The sequence below is a fragment of the Scyliorhinus torazame genome, chromosome 17, assembly GCF_047496885.1.
Source record: "Scyliorhinus torazame isolate Kashiwa2021f chromosome 17, sScyTor2.1, whole genome shotgun sequence".
Taxonomy (NCBI): domain Eukaryota; kingdom Metazoa; phylum Chordata; class Chondrichthyes; order Carcharhiniformes; family Scyliorhinidae; genus Scyliorhinus; species Scyliorhinus torazame.
Genome location: NC_092723.1, coordinates 74,068,119 through 74,087,813, shown reverse-complemented (window position 1 = coordinate 74,087,813; position 19,695 = coordinate 74,068,119). Strand labels below are relative to the sequence as shown.

Sequence of the window (19,695 nt, the reverse complement as noted above, 5' to 3'; positions counted from 1 at the left end):
ATCTCGGCTTGCGAGCTGGCCAGTCCATCGCACAGTCCCGTTGCATCTGTGATGGGTGTGCTGGGGACGATCAGGTCAGGTGTGGGTGAGGGAGGGTGGGAGGGATGGACCACCCATGGGGCCTGCACTGCCCCCCCCCCAGCCCCCCTCCTCCCCCCCCCTCCCCCCCCCACCCCCCAGCCCAGCCCAGCCCACCCACACACACAGCAGACAGAGCACTGGGGCAGGTTATAACAGTGGTTACAGATGTTTATTGTGCGGAAATATATACACAGTCTGTGCCCTAGCCCCATAACTCAGCTGTGCCCTGCATCCGTGCCAACTTAATTTAATTGATGTCTAACTTTCTGGCCTTATGGGCCCTAACACAATGGGATGAGAGAAGAACTAGCTAAGGTAAACTGGGAGCAAAGACTTTATGGTGAAACAGTTGAGGAACAGTGGAGAACCTTCCAAGTGATTTATCGCAGTGCTCAGCAAAGGTTTATACCAACAAAAAGGAAGGACGGTAGAAAGAGGGAACATCGACCGTGGATATCTAAGGAAATAAGGGAGAGTATCAAATTGAAGGAAAAAGCATACAAAGTAGCAAAGATTAGTGGGAGACTAGAGGACAGGGAAATCTTTAGGGGGCAACGAAAGCTACTAAAAAAGCTATAAAGAAGAGTAAGATAGATTATGAGAGTAAACTTGCTCTGAATATAAAAACAGATAGTAAAAGTTTCTACAAATATATAAAACAAAAAAGAGTGGCTAATGTAAATATTGGTCCTTTAGAGGATGAGAAGTGAGATTTAATAATGGGAGATGAGGAAATGGTTGAGGAACTAAACAGGTTTTTTGGGTCGGTAACAGTGGAAGACACGGATAACATGCCAGTGACTGTTTGAAATGAGGCTATGACAGGTGAGGACCTTGAGAGGATTGTTATCACTAAGGAGGTAGTGATGGGCAAGCTAATGGGGCTAAAGGTAGACAAGTCTCCTGACCCTGATGGAATGCATCCCAGAGTGCTAAAAGAGATGGCTAGGGAAATTGCAAGTGAACTAGTGATAATTTACTAAAATTCACTCGACTCTGGGGTGGTCCTGGCAGATTGGAAATTAACAAACGTGACACCACTGTTTAAAAAAGGAGGTAGGCAGAAAGTGGGTAATTATAGGCCAGTGAGCTTAACTTCGGTAGTAGGGAAGATGCTGGAATCTATCATCAAAGAAGAAATAGCGAGGCATCTGGATGGAAAGTGTCCCATTAGGCAGACGCAGCATGGGTTCATAAAGGGCAGGTCGTGCCTAACTAATTTAGTGGAATTTTTTGAGGATATTTCCAGTGTGGTAGATAACGGGGAGCCAATGGATGTGGTATATCTGGATTTCCAAAAAGCCTTTGACAAGGTGCCACACAGAAGATTGCTGCATAAGATAAAGATGCATGGCATTAAGGGGAAAGTAGTAGCATGGATAGAGGACTGGTTAATTAAGAGAAAGCAAAGAGTGGGGATTAATGGGTGTTTCTCTGGTTGGCAATCAGTAGCTAGTGGTGTCCCTCAGGGATCAGTGTTGGGCCCACAATTGTTCACAATTTACAAAGATGATTTGGAGTTGGGGACCAAGGGCAATGTGTCCAAGTTTGCAGACGACACTAAGATGAGTGGTAAAGCAAAAAGTGCAGAGGATACTGGAAGTCTGCAGAAGGATTTGGATAGGCTAAGTGAATGGGCTAGGGTCTGGCAGATGGAATACAATGTTGACAAATGTGAGGTTATCCATTTTGGTAGGAATAACAGCAAAAGGGATTAATATTTAAATGATAAAATATTAAAACATGCTGCTGTGCAGAGAGACCTGGGTGTGCTAGTGCATGAGTCGCAAAAAGTTGGTTTACAGGTGCAACAGGTGATTAAGAAGGAAAATGGAATTTTGTCCTTCATTGCTAGAGGGATGGAGTTTAAGACTAGGGAGTTTATGCTGCAATTGTATAAGGTGATAGTGAGGCTACACCTGGAGTATTGTGCTCAGTTTTGGTCTCCTTACTTGAGAAAGGACGTACTGGCACTGGTGGGTGTGCAGAGGAGATTCACTAGGTTAATCCCAGAGCTGAAGGGGTTGGATTATGAGGAGAGGTTAAGTAGACTGGGACTGTACTCGTTGGAATTTAGAAGGATGAGGGGGGATCTTATAGAAACATATAAAATTATGAAGGGAATAGATTGGATAGATGCGGGCAGGTTGTTTCCACTGGCGGGTGAAAGCAGAACTAGGGGGCATAGCCTCAAAATAAGGGGAAGTAGATTTAGGACTGAGTTTAGGAGGAACTTCTTCACCCAAAGGGTTGTGAATCTATGGAATTCCTTGACCAGTGAAGCAGTAGAGGCTCCTTCATTAAATGTTTTTAAGATAAAGATAGATAGTTTTTAGAAGAATAAAGGGATTAAGGGTTATGGTGTTCGGGCCGGAAAGTGGAGTTTTGTCCACAAAAGATCAGCCATGATCTCATTGGATTTGGATTTGGATTTGGATTTGTTTATTGTCACGTGTACCAAGGTACAGTGAAAAATATTTTTATGCGAGCAGCTCAACAGATCATTAAATACATGGGAAGAAAAGGGAATAAAAGAAAATACATAATAGGGCAACACAACATATACAATGTAACTACAAAAGCACTGGCATCGGATGAAGCATACAGGGTGTAGTGTTAATGTGGTCAGTCCATAAGAGGGTCATTTAGGAGTCTGGTGACAGTGGGGAAGAAGCTGTTTTCGAATCTGTTCATGCGTGTTCTCAGACTTCTGTATCTCCCGCCCAATGGAAGAAGTTGGAAGAGTGAGTAAGCCGGGTGGGAGGGATCTTTGATTATGCAGGCAGCGGGAGGTGTAGATGGAGGGACAGGCTCGAGGGGCCAGATGGCCTACTCCTGCTCCTAGTTCTTATGTTCTTATGTAACACTATGCCTAGGTGGTTCCCCAGATAGTACAGCAGGAGTGGAGGCGGCCTGCTGTGACTCCTGCCCTCCGACAAGGGTCCCTGTGGTCACACGTCTCCTGGGGCGACCCGGCCTGGATGGGCCCGGTCGCTGCTCGGGTGTCTATGGGTGGCGTGGTGCTGCCCTGTTCTGCCCGCTGCCAATCAGATGCACCAGACAGGAGTGGGGGAGGGAGGGTGGGGGTTGTCCGAGGTGCTGTGGTATTAAGGCACCTCCCCTGTGGGAGTCCTCGCCACGGGCCCCATCACCTCCTCCTCCCTCGGGGTGCCCGATGGCCCCCGGGCTACTTCATTGGGTGGGGGTGCACGCGGAGCTATCCCCTGAGACCCTCCCCGCCACCTGGCACTGCCAGTCCTTGAGGCTTGCTTTGGACTCGACCAGAGTCTGCACGTTCACGGCCGTGGAGCACAGGGAGTGGACCATTTCCATCTGGGACTGCACCAGATCATGCTGCAACTGTGCCACCATCCTGAGGGTTTGTGCCATATCAGCCAGTGGCTGGGCCACCTCCCTCTGTGTCTGTGCAAAGCTGGCCAGCACCTGGGCAAAGCCCGCTGACATTCTCAGCCATGAACTGCTGTGACTGGAGCATTCTGAGGAGCGCTGCTGCAATTTCCAGGTGGCTCTGGCACATGGCTGCCTGAGAACGGGCAGACCTGTCCTGGACCTCGGCCCCTGCCTACACAGAATGCCCCAGGCCCTGGACACTCTGACCCATAGCCGACACCTTTGCCCCCATTGCCTCCACTGTGATGCACTCATGATCGGTACCACACCCTGCTCCTGCACTCGCATGGACTCCTCCACCTCCGCCTGCAGATGCTTGATGCCCGCCGTCATTCCCTCTTGTAGTTCCTGGATCTCTGACTGCACCTGCACTGTGGCTGGGACAGGATGTTCCAGAAGCCCAGGACCTGTCTGGACGGCAGCTGGTTCCTGGGACCGGCCTTCCCTCCGACTGTCCGGCCCCTTGGCTGCTCCTATCCCCACCTGCTGTACCGGATGCGAGTGTGGAGCGCACCAGATAGTCTCCCTAGTTCCTCTTCATTAATGTGCCCAACCAAGTCTCTGGGATGCTGGAGGATGTTCGAGACAGCAGTGATGGAAAGTCGGTGTCCTCCTCCGACCCGAGCTCCGAGGTGTCCTGAGTCTCGGGCGGCGGGCTGGTGTTCAGGTTGCTTTCCCTGTCAGTGCTCGGCTGTCTGGGGGTTGAGGCACGATCAATTTGGCCGGAGACGAAGTTGAATTCAATCTGAGGCTTTATTAGTGTCTGAAGTGTGGCCTCCTACAGCAGCTGACGAAATGGCTGTGAGCTGGAGGCCACGCATATTTATAACCCATCTCCTGGGTGGAGCTAGCATGCAGGGGCCAGGTGAACCTGTCGTGCATGTTCTACCGTACAACCCTTAATATAGGAACACAGTGGTTTACCACATTCACCCCCTGTTAAAATTGAGTCCAAGCGGATGTGGTGGATAACTATATACAATTCGCAATCTTTAATATTTGCAGAACAGTGAAAAAGAAAATGTCTCTGGTCATCCGGTGGGCCGGTCAGAGGTTCAGCCGGTCCGGCGCCTTGATCGTCCTCTGGGATCGACAAAGTGGAGCCGGCGATGTTGGTGCTGTCGTGGTGGAAGTTGACTCCGGGAGCGTGCCAAAATTCTCTTCACCAACGGCGATGGGCAGGGGGAGGACGGACAGTCCTGGGGGGTGATGGGGGTGGCGGGGGAAGGGAGGGTGGCGCCGGGGGCGACGGGGGTGGTGTGGGGGCGGAACCTGCTGGTGCCAGGTCCCTGAGGGAGACGGTATCCTGGCGACCGTCGGAGAATGCCATGTAGGCGTACTGTGGATTTGCGTGGAGCAGGTGCACGCTTTCCACCAACGGGTCCCCCTTGTGGAGCCGCATGTGTTTACGGAGAAGCACGGTTCACGGAGCTGTGAGCCAGGTTGGGAGTGATACCCCGGATGTGGATTTGCTGGGGAAGGTAAAAAGACGTTCATGCGGTGTACTGTTAGTAGCAGTGCAAAGTAATGAGCGAATGGAATGTAGTGCATCAGGGAGGACCTCTTGCCAGTGGGAGGCCGGGAGATTTCTGGACCGTATGGCCAGCTGGACGGCCCTCCATACCATCCCATTCTCCCTTTCTACCTGTCCGTTTCCCCGGGGGTTGTAGCTCGTCGTTCTGCTAGAGGCGATACCCCTGCTGAGCAGGAACTGGCGTAGCTCATCACTCATGAATGAGGATCCCCTGTCACTGTGGATGTAGGCGGGGATGTAAGCCGAACAGAGTGAAGATAGAATTAAGGGCTTTAATGACGGTGACAGACGTCATGTCGGGGCATGGGATGGCGAAGGGAAAACGGGAGTATTCATCGATCACAGTGAGGAAATACGTGTGTCGGTCGGAGGAGGAGAGGGGGCCTTTGAAATCCACGCTGAGGCGTTCAAAGGGGCGGGAGGCCTTCACCAGGTGCGCGCGGTCCGGCCGGTAGAAGTGCAGTTTGCACTCCGCACAGACCTGGCAGTCCTTGGTGATCGTCCTTACTTCCTCGACGGAGTAGGGCAAATTTTGTGCCTTAATGAAGTGGTACAACCGAGTGACCCCTGGGTGACAAAGGCTGTCGTGCAGGGTCCGGAGTCGGTCTATCTGTGTGCTGGCACATGTACCTCGGGATAGGGCGTCTGGGGGCTCGTTGAGTTTGCCGGGGCGATACATAATCTCGTAGTTATAGGAGGAGAGCTCGATTCTCCACCGCAGGATTTTGTCATTTTTGATCTTGCCCCGCTGTGTGTTGTTGAACATGAAGGCTACCGACCGTTGGTCAGTGAGGAGAGTGAATCTCCTGCCGGCCAGGTAATGCCTCCAATGTCGCACAGCCTCAACGATAGCCTGGGCCTCCTTTTTGATGGATGAGTGCCGAATTTCGGAGGCATGGAGGGTGCGGGAAAAGAATGCCACGGGCCTGCCTGCCTGGTTGAGGGTGGCGGCAAGGGCGACGTCCGATGCGTCACTTTCTATTTGGAAAGGAAGTGTTTTGTCTACAGTGTGCATTCCAGCTTTGGCAATATCAGCTCTGATCCGGGCGAAGGCCTGTTGGGCCTCTGCCGTCAGGGGGAAATGAGTGGACTGTATGAATGGGCGGGCCATGCCCGCATAGTTTGGGACCCACTGAGCGTAATACGAGAAGAACCCCAGGCAGCGTTTGAGGGCCTTGGGGCAGTGGGGGAGGGGAAGCTCCATGAGGGGGCGCATGCGGTCGGGATCGGACCCCAGAACTCCATTCTGGACCACGTAGCCGAGGATGGCTAAGCGGTTTGTACGGAACACACACGACGCCTTGTTATACGTGAGGTTGAGGAGAGTGGCGGTGCGGAGAAATTTAGCGAGGTTGGCGTCGTGGTCCTGCTGATCATGGCCGCTGGTGGTCACATTGTCTAGGTACGGAAAAGTGGCCCGCAAGTCGTACCGGTCGACCATTTGGTCCATCTCCCTTTGGAAGACCGAAACCCCATTGCTGACGCCGAAAGGGATCCTAAGGAAGTGATATAGCCAGCTGTCTGCCTCGAAGGCGGTGAATGGCCAGTCCGATTTACGGATGGGGAGCTGGTGGTAAGCGGATTTCAGGTCCACTGTTGAGAAGACCCGGTACTGTGCAATCTGGTTAACCATGTCAGATATGCGTGGGAGGGAGTACGCGTCGAGCTGCGTGTACCTGTTGATGGTCTGGCTGTAGTTCACGACCATACGAGTTTTCTCCCCAGACTTAACCACTACCACTTGAGCTCTCCAGGGGCTGTTGCTGGCCTCGATGACTCCCTCCCGAAGCAACCGCTGGACCTCGGACCTGATGAAGGCCTTATCCTGGGTGCTGTACCGTCTGCTCCTGGTGGCGACGGGTTTGCAATCTGGAGTTAGATTGGCAAAGAGGGAAGGAGGATCGACCTTTAGAGTCACGAGGCCGCACACAATGGGGGGTGGTAAGGGTCCGCCGAATTTAAGGGTCAGGCTCTGGAGGTTGCACTGAAAATCCAGGCCAAGGATAAGTGCAGTGCAGAGGTTAGGGAGGACGTAGAGGTGAAAACCGCGAACTCTACGCCTTGGACTGTGAGCGTGACCGTGCAGTACCCCTGATCGCTACGCGATGGGATCTGGAGGCCAGGGCGATACTTTGATTGGTAGGGTGTACCATAAGGGAGCAGCGCCTTACCGTATTTGGTGGTACAAAGCTCTCGGTGCTCCCGGAGTCCAGTAGGCAGGAGGTCACGTGGCCGTTGACTTTCACGCTGGTGGATGCGTTGGTCAGATATGTGGTCTGGACTGGTCGATTACCAGAGATGCGAGTCGTGGTTGATCGTCGGGCAGTGAGGCGGCTGCCGCGTCGGGGTCCTGAAACGCCGTTGGTCTCCGTGTGCTGTGGGGTGAACAAGATGGCGGCGCCCGGATGTCCTGGGGGGTCACAAAATGGCGGCGCCCATGGAACGCACGTTGCGGGGTTGGAGCAAGATGGCGGCGCCCATTGCTCGCACATGGCCTTGGGAGGAGGGGAGGATAGCGGTGCCCATTGTCCGTGACCGGCGGTGGGTGGGGGCGACCGCTGCCGCTGAGCGGGCCTGGCACACCGCTGAGTAGTGGCCCTTCTTCCCGCAGGCCTTACAAAGGGCAGCGCGGGCCAGGCAGCGTTGGCAGAGGTGTCTTTGTTGGCCGCAAAAATAGCATCAGAGCCCCCCGGAGATCACTGGCTGGCGCGTAGCGCAGGCGTACTGGGTGGGTAGCGCCCCCGCTGGGGCGGCTGCCTGTGGGGCCCATGAAGCGTAGGAGGAGTGGGCCGCACGGTTGGGGGCGTAGGACTGTACATTGCGCAGGGTGACCGTCATGGAAAGCGCTTGTGTTTTAGTCTCGCGAGGACGCGCATGGCCCCTTCTAGGAGCCGCTGGCTGATAACATTGGACCCAATCCAAGTTGCAAAAGCGTCCCTCATAAGGAGATCTGAGTGCTCCTTAGCTGTAATGTCCTGGCAGTCACAGTCCCGAACTAGTGGGATCAGGGCCCTCCAGAAGACCTGGATTGACTCATCAGTTAGTTGAGTACGCGTTGCGAGCGCGTGTCTGGCGAAGAGCGTGTTCGTCTTCTGCTCATAACTCTCTTTGAGTCGAGTCATAGCGTCAGCGTAATTGGATGCATCCTGGATCAGCGGGAAGATTTTAGAGTTGAGTCTGGAGTACAAGATTTGAATCATCTGAGCCTCTGGAACAGGGGTCGGCGCCGCATTGATATACGCTTCAAAACAAGCTAGCCAGTGCTGAAAGGCCTTTCTGGCGTCGCTTGCGTGTGGATCTGTAGCCACCTGGGTTGGCCACTTCCCGACTTAAAATGGAGGTCCGCAAAGAATGCAGGGAAATTCAGCCAAGCCAGGAAAAACTAGCAAGTGCAAAGTCTCCTGTGTATTAGAACTTGCAGAAGCCCAGACAGCACTGAAACCAACAGCCATCTGCATACTAATGAGCGATCCCCGGGTACAATTGAAACATGCAAGGTGAATAAGGCCAAGCCAGACTCCTCGGCGCCAGCAGGAGCCAAGACAAAGGAAGGCCAATGGACACTCAGGGACCGCCCAACGATCAGGGAACAACTCCAGTATTGGAGAAATCGATCCAAGTGATTGGAATGTAGTCCACACATTTGTCATGGGGATCCGCAACTGAGCAGGGTCTCACTTGCTTGTCAGCCGCCGACCTCTACTTCGGCAACCCCCCTTTCCTCTAGGCCGCTGACCCCGTCCAGTGCTCTCTACTTGGGCATGGAAAGGGGCCGCAGGTCTGGTGGACCCCTCCGGTTTTCTCCTGCTCCCGGCGGTTGTGTGCAACCTTCTCCTGGGGGGGGGGGGGAAGGGGGGGGGCAAATCGCGAACACTATTAGACGTTCTACCGCATGCAGTAAAGGGCGATGAAGGCATCAGTGGCCAGGACACCCGGCCATTTTGGCTGACATGGGTGTTGGCATGTGGGGCTGGATGGGTGTTCGGCAGTTCCCCTGGGGGGGAGGGACCGGGTTTTCGGTGTGGGGGGTGGGGGTTAATACCAGGGGCGAACGGCCGGAGGATCCATTTTTACGCCAAAATCGGAGGCAGCACCCCCTCAAAAATGGCGTACTCGAGGAATACGCCGCATACAGTTCAGATGGCCTCAGGACGATGGGCCAACCTCACGACAGTGTGGCACACGTGTCCTTTCACTTTTCGTAAACCTGCCATGGCGGCTGTGGACTGTGTCCAGTGCCGCCACAGTCGGGGGGGAGGGAGCCATTCTGCTGGCATGAGGGGCTTCGGTGGGGGCTGGGGTGACTGGTGGGGGGTGGGGGGGGGGGGGGGGCGGGGGGGGGTGGTATGGGGGTGGCGAGGGATTTACAGGGGGGCAGGTTTTGGCAGGCCGGGTCCGCGCGGCCAGTGCCATGTTGTACATGCCCGGCCACGGATCCGGCCATTCTCCATCCGTATCTGCAGATAAAGCTGGTGGCTTTACGTGGTGCGGCTGCTAGCCCACCGGGCTTTTTGGTCGTAAGACCAGACGCTTCCTCCGGACATAGCCAGAAATTCGGAGAATCCAACCCTAAGTGTGAAGTTCATGAATTATGCACAGATGAGTGCAGTCTGGCATCTGATTTGTCAGGCCCCCATCAGCTAGTGGGTTCACAGGTCCAGGTGTCAACAGTAAACACCAGTCCGACACATTCATACATTTCTCTACATCCCACCTGTCCTCACAAGAGTTTCTAGTCCCACAGCACAGTGCTGTCCATAAAGATCAGCTCGGCACAGAGCTGAGGGCACGAGCCAGCCTGTCCCAGAGTGGAGTTCAGCGCAACAGGAGCGGTGCAGCGCTATGGCTGGTTGACTATGTTGCACTCGCCTCAAAGTCTCAAGCAAACTGAGGTTCGCTGTGCGCATGTCACTCTTTTCCAAACAGGTTTGACGCTGATGTGCTTTCCTGCTGGTGTGACACAAGATTGAAAGCCTGATGAGATTTCAGTAATAAGCTGTCTTAATGAGAATTCATGTGAGGGAAATGAATGCAAATAATAATAATATAATATAATAATCTTTATTATTGTCACAAGTAGGCTTACATTAACGCTGCAATGAAGTTCCTGTGAAAAGCCCCGAGTCGCCACAATCCGGCGCCTCTTCGGGTGCACAGAGGGAGGATTCAGACTGCCCAATTCACTTAACAAGCACGTCTTTCAGGACATTCACGGCACCAGGCAGTGGAACAACGGAACTGCCATAAACCTGTCATTGGGAGAATTGTAAACTTTTTACGCAGGCAGGCTACCGTTGAATTCTCCACCCCACCTCCTCCCCCTCCCCCTCCCCCCACCCCCGCCACCAAACCCGCTGAGGGCGGGATGGGAGAATTCCAGACAATGTGTATAATATCACAAAGCTTTGGATTGTCATTTGGAGAAGAAATCTCCTGAAAAAAGTGATTTGTTGATTAGGCAAGTACTTCTCTTCCCAAACTGTTTTCACGGATAGATTATTAACATGCAGTGGGTAGCAATCTCATCTGGGTTAGAAGGTTGTGGTTTCATGCCCTGTTCCAGGTACCAGAGCACAAAATCTATGCTGACTCCAACTAAACGTGAGTATCATTCTGCCAGGTGTACGTAAAATATCCCACGGCATTATTCAAAGAACAGCAGGGAGTTCTGTAGTCCCTAACCAATATCAGTAAAATAGATCATCTAATCATTGAATCTCCTGTTACTCACCCTGGGTAAATTGGTGGCTAATCTGTGTGAAGCGTTGGTTGTACAGCTGTGCAGACCTGAGGAACATTACTTCAACAGTGGAACCTTTTAGCAACGCAATCTGGTCTTCGTGGTCTAATGTCTGGAATCCTTAAACAATATGCAGACTACTGAATTTCCAGAGTATCATATTAAACCTCTTATTATAAATATGCATAAGAAATAGAAAGCAAATCATGAACAACAATGCCATAAATAACTGATTTGAAAAGTATTTGTGTTATCCAATGTTTAATATGTATTCAAATCTTTTTGCAATTATTTCTATATTTAAAGCGAAATAATATATTTTCTGTTCTCCACATATACAGAATACAAACCAAATTGGGGAGATGGTGGCATACTGTAACGTAAGTGGACTAGTAATCCCGAGACCCAGAGAAATGCTCTGTGGATATGAGTTCAAATTCCATCAAGTCAGCTGGCGGAATTTGAATTGGATTCATAAAATCTGGAATTGAAAGCTAGTCTCAGTAATGGTGACCAAGAAACTATCGTCAATTGTTGTAAAGACCCACCTGGTTCACTAAAGCTCTTTAGAAGTTATTCTGTCATCCTTACCTGGTCTGGTCCACTTACGACTCCAGATCCCCAGGCCCACAGCAATGTAGTGGACTCTTAACTGCCCTGTGAAATGCCCCAGCAAGCCATCTAGTTAGAGGACAATTAGGATGGGCAACAAATGCTGGACTTGACAATGATGCCCACCAAAAAATAATAACTAAAAAGAAAGGTTGTCTTATCCTATAAAACTGAGGAACATTCAGTTCTCCTCTTTTCATCCTCCCTTCTTTCATGTGACATGAAATCCCCAAATCCTTTACATTGTCAAGGAATTTGTTGGCAAGTTCCCTGAAGGCACAAACAGGGAGCTTATATGTAAATGAAGCAGCAGGCCTCAATAAGACATTCTAATTATTGTCCTTTACTTTCACAAGGTGTCATGTGAGAGTACCTTTAAGAAATGGGTGTTTATAAATGTGTGTGTATATAAGTATCTGGAGTGAGAGTACCTTTAAGAAATGGGTGTTTATTACTGCAGTGATGTCAGAGAGTGGGTGGAGTGGGCTGTCTGTCAGCTTTTTACTTTTGTTTTAGGCTGTTTGCTGCAGGGTGTGTTTTAATTTCGTTTTCAGAGCTGGATAGCTGCAGTCACAGCCAGAAGGTGTATGAATCTCTCTTTGTAATCTAAAGACTGTAAATCGATCCTGGTGATTTCAAACTAATAACAGTAGTGACTTTAACCTGATGTGCTTCTGGTAAAAGGTGTTTTAAGTCATATGGATGTTAAAAGGAAAGTTTAAAGGATTACTTAGTGTTGTAGTCTTTGGGGATGTATTTGAATTAATGTTTGCTAAGATGTTCACTGAATGTTTTAAAAGGTTAATTTGAGTTCATAGAATAAACAGTGTTTTGTTTTAAAAAAATACTTTTCCATTTCTGCTGTACCACACCTGCTGTACCACACTATTAAAAGTTGTGGGTCAGGTGAACTCCATGATACACTTTGGGGTTCTCTAAACCCTGGCCCATAACAAAGGTAGGTGACAAAATGCAGAGGAACCTAGGATAATTATATGATAGCCCTTGACCTGCCCTTTCTCCACTCAGAGGAACTGAGAAGGAGAAATAGCAAGATCAGGGAGGCCTAGAAAGATCCTCAATGGCGTTCCACTGAGGAAAAAAATATTTCTGATTTGCAATGATGGTTTTAGAATTGAAGTCTTATAATTAACCATCTTTTTTCTCATTTTTGAATTTTGTCGCTCCACTAGGCTCTCTCTGATGTAAGAATTAAACACAATTAGTGGCATTGTTGTTTCTGGTGTTGTTAGGGCAGCACGGTAGCATTGTGGATAGCACAATTGCTTCACAGTTCCAGGGTCCAGGTTCGATTCCGGCTTGGGTCACTGTCTGTGCGGAGTCTGCACGTTCTGCCCGTGTGTGCGTGGGTTTCCTCCGGGTGCTCCGGTTTCCTCCCACAGTCCAAAGATGTGCAGGTTAGGTGGATTGGCCATGATAAATTGCCCTTAATGTCCAAAATTGCCCTTAGTGTTGGGTGGGGTTACTGGGTTATGGGGATACGGTGGAGGTGTTGACCTTGGGTAGGGTGCTCTTTCCAAGAGCTGGTGCAGACTCGACGGGCCAAATGGTCTCCTTCTGCACTGTAAATTCTATGATCTATGTTCTATGATCTATGATCGATGGTGGGAAATACTGAGGGGAGCTCATCAGCTGCCTTGCTGGATTTTCTTGCCGTATTTTCAAACACTTTGATAAAAAAAGTTAAGAGGCAGGTCCCATTATGTCATGTTGGTGGAGCATGCATCCTGGGCTGTTTGAAAGGGCGCCAAAATCTAAAAAGTATAAATTTAAAAGGAGCGCCCCATGGACACAGATCCCCCCCCCCCCCCCCACACCTGCACAGACACTGAACCCCTCCCAGGGAACCCCCCCCCCCCAATGGAGGCCCCCACCTCCCCAGCACTGCCCCTTGGTACTTCTCCCTGGCAGTGCCCAGGCTGTGCTAGGGGGCAATGCTCAAGCACTGTCAGGGTGCTGCCAGGGGTAAAACCCTGTACCCCTCGGGGCCGTAATTATCTGTCCATCCCAGCACATTCTGTTTAGCTACTCCCCCGTTTTACAAAACCTGTTGTCAACCCTGCTAACACGACATCACGACGGCAGGGGGAAATTCACAACGTCGGGGTTGATACACTGGAGAGGTTTAATCGGGGGCTGGATTCTCTGAGCCTCCGCTCTGAATTCGCGAACCGCGTGGTGGCCGCTGCAGGCCGCTGCCATGCGCATGCGCAGACTTCCGACCGGAGGTGCAGGGCCCTGTATCCGCAGCCAGAGCTGTGGGAGGCACTCCGGGACCCTGCCCGCCCCTTGCAGGTAAGAGAATCACTCAGGACTTTCTTAAGGAAAGTCCAGAGTGACTCCCCAGCGTTTTAATGCTGGCATGGAGACATAACCCCATTATTGGAGAATCCCATCTGTCATGGCAGGAGCCCCATTACATCATTGTCGGGGCGGGGACAAGTCAACAGGAAAGCCCGCCGACATCAAAGCCGTTTTGGGACTCATGCTGGATTCTCTGCCCCCGTGCCATTCAGGCCTGCCGAAAATGGGGGTGGAAAATCCTCCTCCCAATGGGTGCAATTTTCCATTCTCTACACAGATTGTTGGCTGAAGAAAGAAAACTGGGCCGGCATTCTCTGAGCCTCTGCGCTGCAATGGCGTTCGGCGCGGGGCGGAGAATGGTCGTCGTCTGACCCGCGATCGGGTCCGACATCTGCCCGCTATTCTCCAGGGACTCAGTCCCCAGCTGCCCTTGTGAGGGGCAGGGGATCCATCACCGGGGTGGGCCTCCAAGACTGCCAGGCTCGCGATCGGGGGCCACCAATTGGCGGGTGCACACGATCTGGGGGGGGTGCTATATTGTCAGGGCCAGCCCTGCGGTATGGATCCGCCATGTTGCATGGGACTGCCACCGCAGGCAGCCGCCAAGTGCATGTGTGGACCCACGGCCAGAGGTGCAGGCACCCGTATTGGCAGCCGGAGCTCTCTGGGGCCCTGCTAGCCCCCTGCAAAACGGAGAATCACTCTGGCGTTTCTCCAGGAAAGTCCACAGTGATTCGTGACCGTTTTCCCACGGGCGTGGGGACATATCCACATTATCAGAGAATTCCGTCCCAGGTGTGCAGCTCGCAGGCTGCAAAGTCCACTTTTCCCGCCAGATAGCCCAGCACTCTGTGCAGAGAAAACCTGCAGGCATGGCCCCCACCATCAGGCTAGCGGGGTGGGGCTGGAAAACGCTGTGAGCTGGGAATCCCGAGATTGGTACAGCCAAGGGGTAGTGCCAGGGAGCTATGCCAGGGCACTGCCTGGGCCTGTCCCTCTCTCCCCGGGGGGGGCTATACTTACCAGTGTGCCCCTGGCACGTTCCCTTTGCCTGGCTCCTGTTTTGAAAAGCAGTTATAAATCTTGCCTACGTGATTGTGGGAGGCGGCAGGGAAGCTCACCGATTGTATTTAAAAGTATTGAAATGCGGTTCTAGCCCTTCTTGGGTGGGAACCTGTTTAATCAACAGGGGAGCGAGGAGAATTGGAAAGGAGATCTCTCTGGTGAGATTCTCATTTTCTAATTTTGTGATATTTTGCACCTGTGTTGCCGCTTGCGCTCACGGTAAATAATTAAAATGTGATTTTTTTTTTCTGTAAAATACATCAAGTGATATGTTTTTGACTGATCACTGCATTGCAATTTTATTGTTGAATTGATGAATTGTTGAAAGGTTATTTGCAGGTTGTGTTTCTGTAGTGTAATACAGAAAACTTGAACCCTTCTCACCTGGCAATCTTTTGGTAAACTCGACTAATACTTCAACGTGCAGTGTAGCATTTTCTGTGAGCCGGAGAAAATCCTCCATCGGGCTTGCAAGTTCCAGCAGCTGAGTGATAAAGATATAATGGTATCAGAAACTGCACACATTTCCTTTCAAAATATGTTGATTCTTCATTCCAGTCCCAGAAGATAAATGGAAATGTTTTTTCCCACAAACGTCACAATAACCAGTGCGAACTATATTAAATGCAGTACCAGCCTCGGAGACCTCGGGCGAGCGCCGTTCAGTACTGGTCCCCACAAATGGCACTCGTGGGATCACCCAGGGGATTGGAGGCCCCCAGCTACATGCCCTTTGGGCAGGGTGGTGTCCTGGCACTGCTGATGCCAACTGGGCACCCTGGCAGAAACTCTGAACTCTACTAAATTCCATGCTTTTACAAGCAAACCCTACACAGCATGCAGCCATGCCACCAAGGAGACTAGCTCCATGATTCAGAGATGCAGACCTGGGTAGACTTTTGGAAGCGGTGGAGTCAAGGGGCTCAGCGGGTTAGCCATAGAGTAGCCAATGCCATCTGGGAGGAAGTGGTAGCAGCCATCATCATGTGGAATGTCACAAGGAGGCACGCCGCACAGTGCTGCAAAAAGCTAAACAACATCCACCAGGCTGCATGGGTGAGTTGGCATCAGCCTCCGACATTGGTCCTGCCTGTCACCACTGTCCCCTTTCGTCCCTGATGACCATGTGCCTGGCGCTGCCCCCGCCCAGCACCATGTCGCGTCGCACCCCACCCATGCCCCATGCCCAGCAGTGGTGTCCATGCTTACCCCCTGTGGCTATCTAAAATGGCCACCCACAAAGGATAATGGGAATTGTGGTCAGGCTGGGACACAGACAAGACACAGCTCATGTATATTTTGCAAAAGCAAACCAGACCTATACAGAAACTTGCACCTGCTAGAGGTCAATCACAGATCTCCCCAGGACAAAGGGACTCAGATTGAAACATAACAGTATTCACAGACTTGGGAGCACCTATTCACCTTATTTGGGAGTGCATACGTGCCTTGAACAATAACAACCAGGACTCGCCCAGTTATCAAGGTATCTGCCCCTAATTGGCCAGAATCGATTAGGGTGATCGAAATCCTATCGATCCATTGGATCCCGAGTTGGGACCACCCAAAAGAGTGCGAAAGATTGGAAGATAAGAGGAACTGCGCAACCAATGCTCTGTCTCTTTTGGGATCGGCCTCTGCCCCACCAACTGCAACATATCGACCAGCCAAGTTCAAGGACCCACGATCGCTACCAGAAGGACGAAACTCAGCCCAGACGTACCTTTTTCTAAATAAATTTAGGGCACCCAATTAGTTTTTCAAATTAAGGGGCAATTTTGTGTGGTCAATCCACCTAACCTGCATATCTTTTGGGTTGTGGGGGTGAAACCCACACAGACACGGGGAGAACGTACAAACTCCACACGGGCAGTGACCCAGGGCCGGGATTCAAACCCAAGTCCTCAGCGCCATAGGCAGCAATGCTAACCAGTGTGCCACTGTGTTGCCCTTTGCCCAGACGTACCTGACAACTTCTACCCACCACACGTGGGGAACCAGATAAAGGCCTTACCTAAACTGTACAGAGCCGGTCACTTGAAAGTTAAGTAAAGGTCATTTAAGCTTTTAGATATAGTCTAATGTGTAGTCGCGTGTAAGGACATGGGGCAGCACGTTAGCACAAGTAGATAGCACTGTGGCTTCACAGGGCCAGGGTCCCAGCTTCGATTCCCCGCTGGGTCACTGTCTGTGCGGAGTTTGCACGTTCTCCTCGTGTCTGTGTGGGTTTCCTCTGGGTGCTCTGGTTTCCTCCCACAGTCCAAAGACAGGCAGGTTAGGTGGATTGGCCATGATAAATTGCCCTTTGTAAGCAAAAGAAAAAGGTTAGGCGAGGATATTGGGTTACGGGAATAGGGTGGAAGTGAGGGCTTAAATGGGTCGGTGCAGACTCGATGGGCCAAATGGCCTCCTTCTGCACTGTATGTTCTATGTTCTAGAACCAATCCAGGGGGAACACGGTGACACAGTGAGTAGCACTGCTGCCTCACAGCACCGAGGTCCCAGGTTCGATCTGGCTCTGGGTCACTGTCCGTATAGAGTTTGCACATTCTCCCCGTGTTTGCGTGGGTTTCACTCCCACAGCCCAAAGATGTGGAGGCTAGGTGGATTGACCACCTTAATTGGAAAAGATGAATTGGGTACTCTAAGTTTTTTTTTAAAGTATAGAACCAATCCTATGTTTGATAATAAACTATAATTGAACTAATACACTGGTTGTGTGGTCATTTGTCCAATACACGGAACGTACACGCATCTTGTGGTTAATATTAATAAAGATAGACGTCAGAGAGCAATACCCCGTGCCCCTTTCCGCCCCCATGCTGCCCCCCCCCCCCCCACTACACACACCCACACACACCCAGTGCATGAAGCTTTTGGGTCACAATGCCCTCTCAGTCCCTGCAGGAGAAGCTGGCCAATAACAGATGTGAGACAGGGCAGCACTGTGGCGCAGTGATTAGCACTGCTGCCTCATGGCACCAAGGTCCCAGGTTCGATCCCGGCTCTGGGTCACTGTCCGTGTGGAGTTTGGACATTCTCTCCGTGTTTGCTTTGGTTTCACCCTCACAGCCCAAAGATGTGCAGGCTAGGTGGATTGGCCACACTAAAAAAAAAAATTGCCCCTTAATTGGAAAATTAAATTGGGTACTCGAAATTTAAAACAAAAACAGATAGGAGAGGGCCCAGACAAGCAGCAGGGTGCTGGTCATCAAAGGAATGAGCTCTCGAGGTTGTGGAGGAGCCCAAGGTCAGATTGGTCGGGTGGAGATTGGCCTGCGCAACAGAGGTGAATAACCACCAGCCCCCACCCAGATGAACGGGCACATGTGAGTTGTTCATGCCAATATGTTGATCCTTCCCCCACTGACCACCTGTTCATTCTCCAACAGGATCTCCATTTGATGGTGCTGGCTCATCCGGGCTGTGGGACCCCCTCCCCATTGCCTCCCAAGAGAACACCTCAGAAGACAGCTCCGAGGATGCCACCACAATAGTCATGTCATGGCAGTCATCCCTACCTTCCATCAGTGCAGAATCACACACATCAGTGGGCAAAAACAGTGTTCAGGCTTCTGGGGCACATTCAGGTGAGCACCACACAGCTGCAGATGCACATCAAGTGCAGGTAGAAGGGCGCATGAGACAGCACCCGCAATGCGTGGCACTGAGGCCAACTGAAAGGGTGGCGACTGTACTGGAATGCCTGGTGCACAATGTCAGCGCCATGAGTGATGGTGTCCAAGGCATGGCTCAGTCAATGACAGCCATGACTGAACACCTCAGCAGCATGTCCCTGACACAGGTGAACCTTTCCGAGGAGCTGCCGAGCATGTCCCAGTCTCAGCTGGTCATTGCTGAGGCTCTGCGGAGCATTCCCAGATGCTGGGGGATGATTCCCAGTCTCAGGTGGACTTTGCCGGCGGTGCAGAGCATGTCCCAGTCTCACGTAGGCATTGCTGTGGTGCTCCAGAGCATGTCCCGGTTGTTGAAGGCCGTGTTCCAGAGGCAGGTGGACATCAGCGAGGTACTGCAGAGCATGGCCCGCTCAGAGGGGTATCGCTGAGGGCGTCAACACTATGTGCCGCCCAGGGCTGGCAGAGCCAGACAACGTAGGGGCATCCAGAGCTCAGTCCAGCTGCCCCTCCTTCCCGAGGTGACCCCCCAGAGTCCTACGAGCACTGACCGGGATGAGGAGGCACTGGCAGCCACCAGCACTTCCGAGTCCCCCTGCCCCCGACAACTGCGTGTCTCGGTGTCAGCATCCGGAACATGGTAGCAGCGCAGGGCATGTTCCGCCGACCAGTGGGCAGGGGCCCTCCATTCCAGGGCCCCCACTGGATGCCTGCCAGAGGCATAAAAGGCTAAGGGTCACGGTAAGCAGCAGGCTGCCTCCGCCTCTGATATGCGTCCTGGGGACACATGTAGTGGCAGAGCATGGAAGGCTAAACACATAGAGGATCACTGAGAGTGCACTAGGGTGGAGAAGGGGACTGGGGAAGGTGGGTGACTTCATGGATGCACTTATGGGCTGTTGGTTGGTATATGCCACACACATCCCCGCTCCACATCTGGAATGAACCCAAAGCATAAACGTTCAGGGCTGCTGTGAGCTTGTTGGCCACCGGGAGTGGGTATCCTCCTCCTCCTCAATGTGGTGCCAAGTCCACAAGGACATGACACAGATGCCGCACAGTCCCCTTGTTAAAGTAGAGCCTCCTGCAGAACATGTTGTCCGTCATCTGCTCGAAAGGCCAGCGATGCCTGTTCACCTTGGGCCGCAGCCGGCCTTCCCCTCTGGGTCCCTCGCTGGCCTGATGGGCGGCCGGGTACGCAGGGTGTGGGGCGGGGTGCTGTTCATGGGACTCAAGCTTCTGTTAATACTGTTGCTGTTGCTTTGTCCAACATTTGGCCACCTGGTCTACCA

General features: G+C 51.9%; 1 protein-coding gene across 3 annotated transcripts in view; it reads right to left on the bottom strand.

The window, feature by feature from the left end:
* LOC140393950 (bile acid receptor-like) overlaps nt 1-19,695 on the bottom strand; it is a 321,209-nt gene that overhangs the window by 35,368 nt on the left and 266,146 nt on the right. For all 3 annotated transcript variants that reach the window (XM_072480640.1, XM_072480639.1, XM_072480638.1), the window contains 2 exons: nt 15,153-15,252; nt 10,758-10,886 (listed from right to left, as the gene is read on the bottom strand). In XM_072480640.1, the coding sequence (XP_072336741.1) occupies nt 10,758-10,886; nt 15,153-15,252 (229 nt within the window). The remainder of the gene's footprint in view (nt 1-10,757; nt 10,887-15,152; nt 15,253-19,695) is intronic.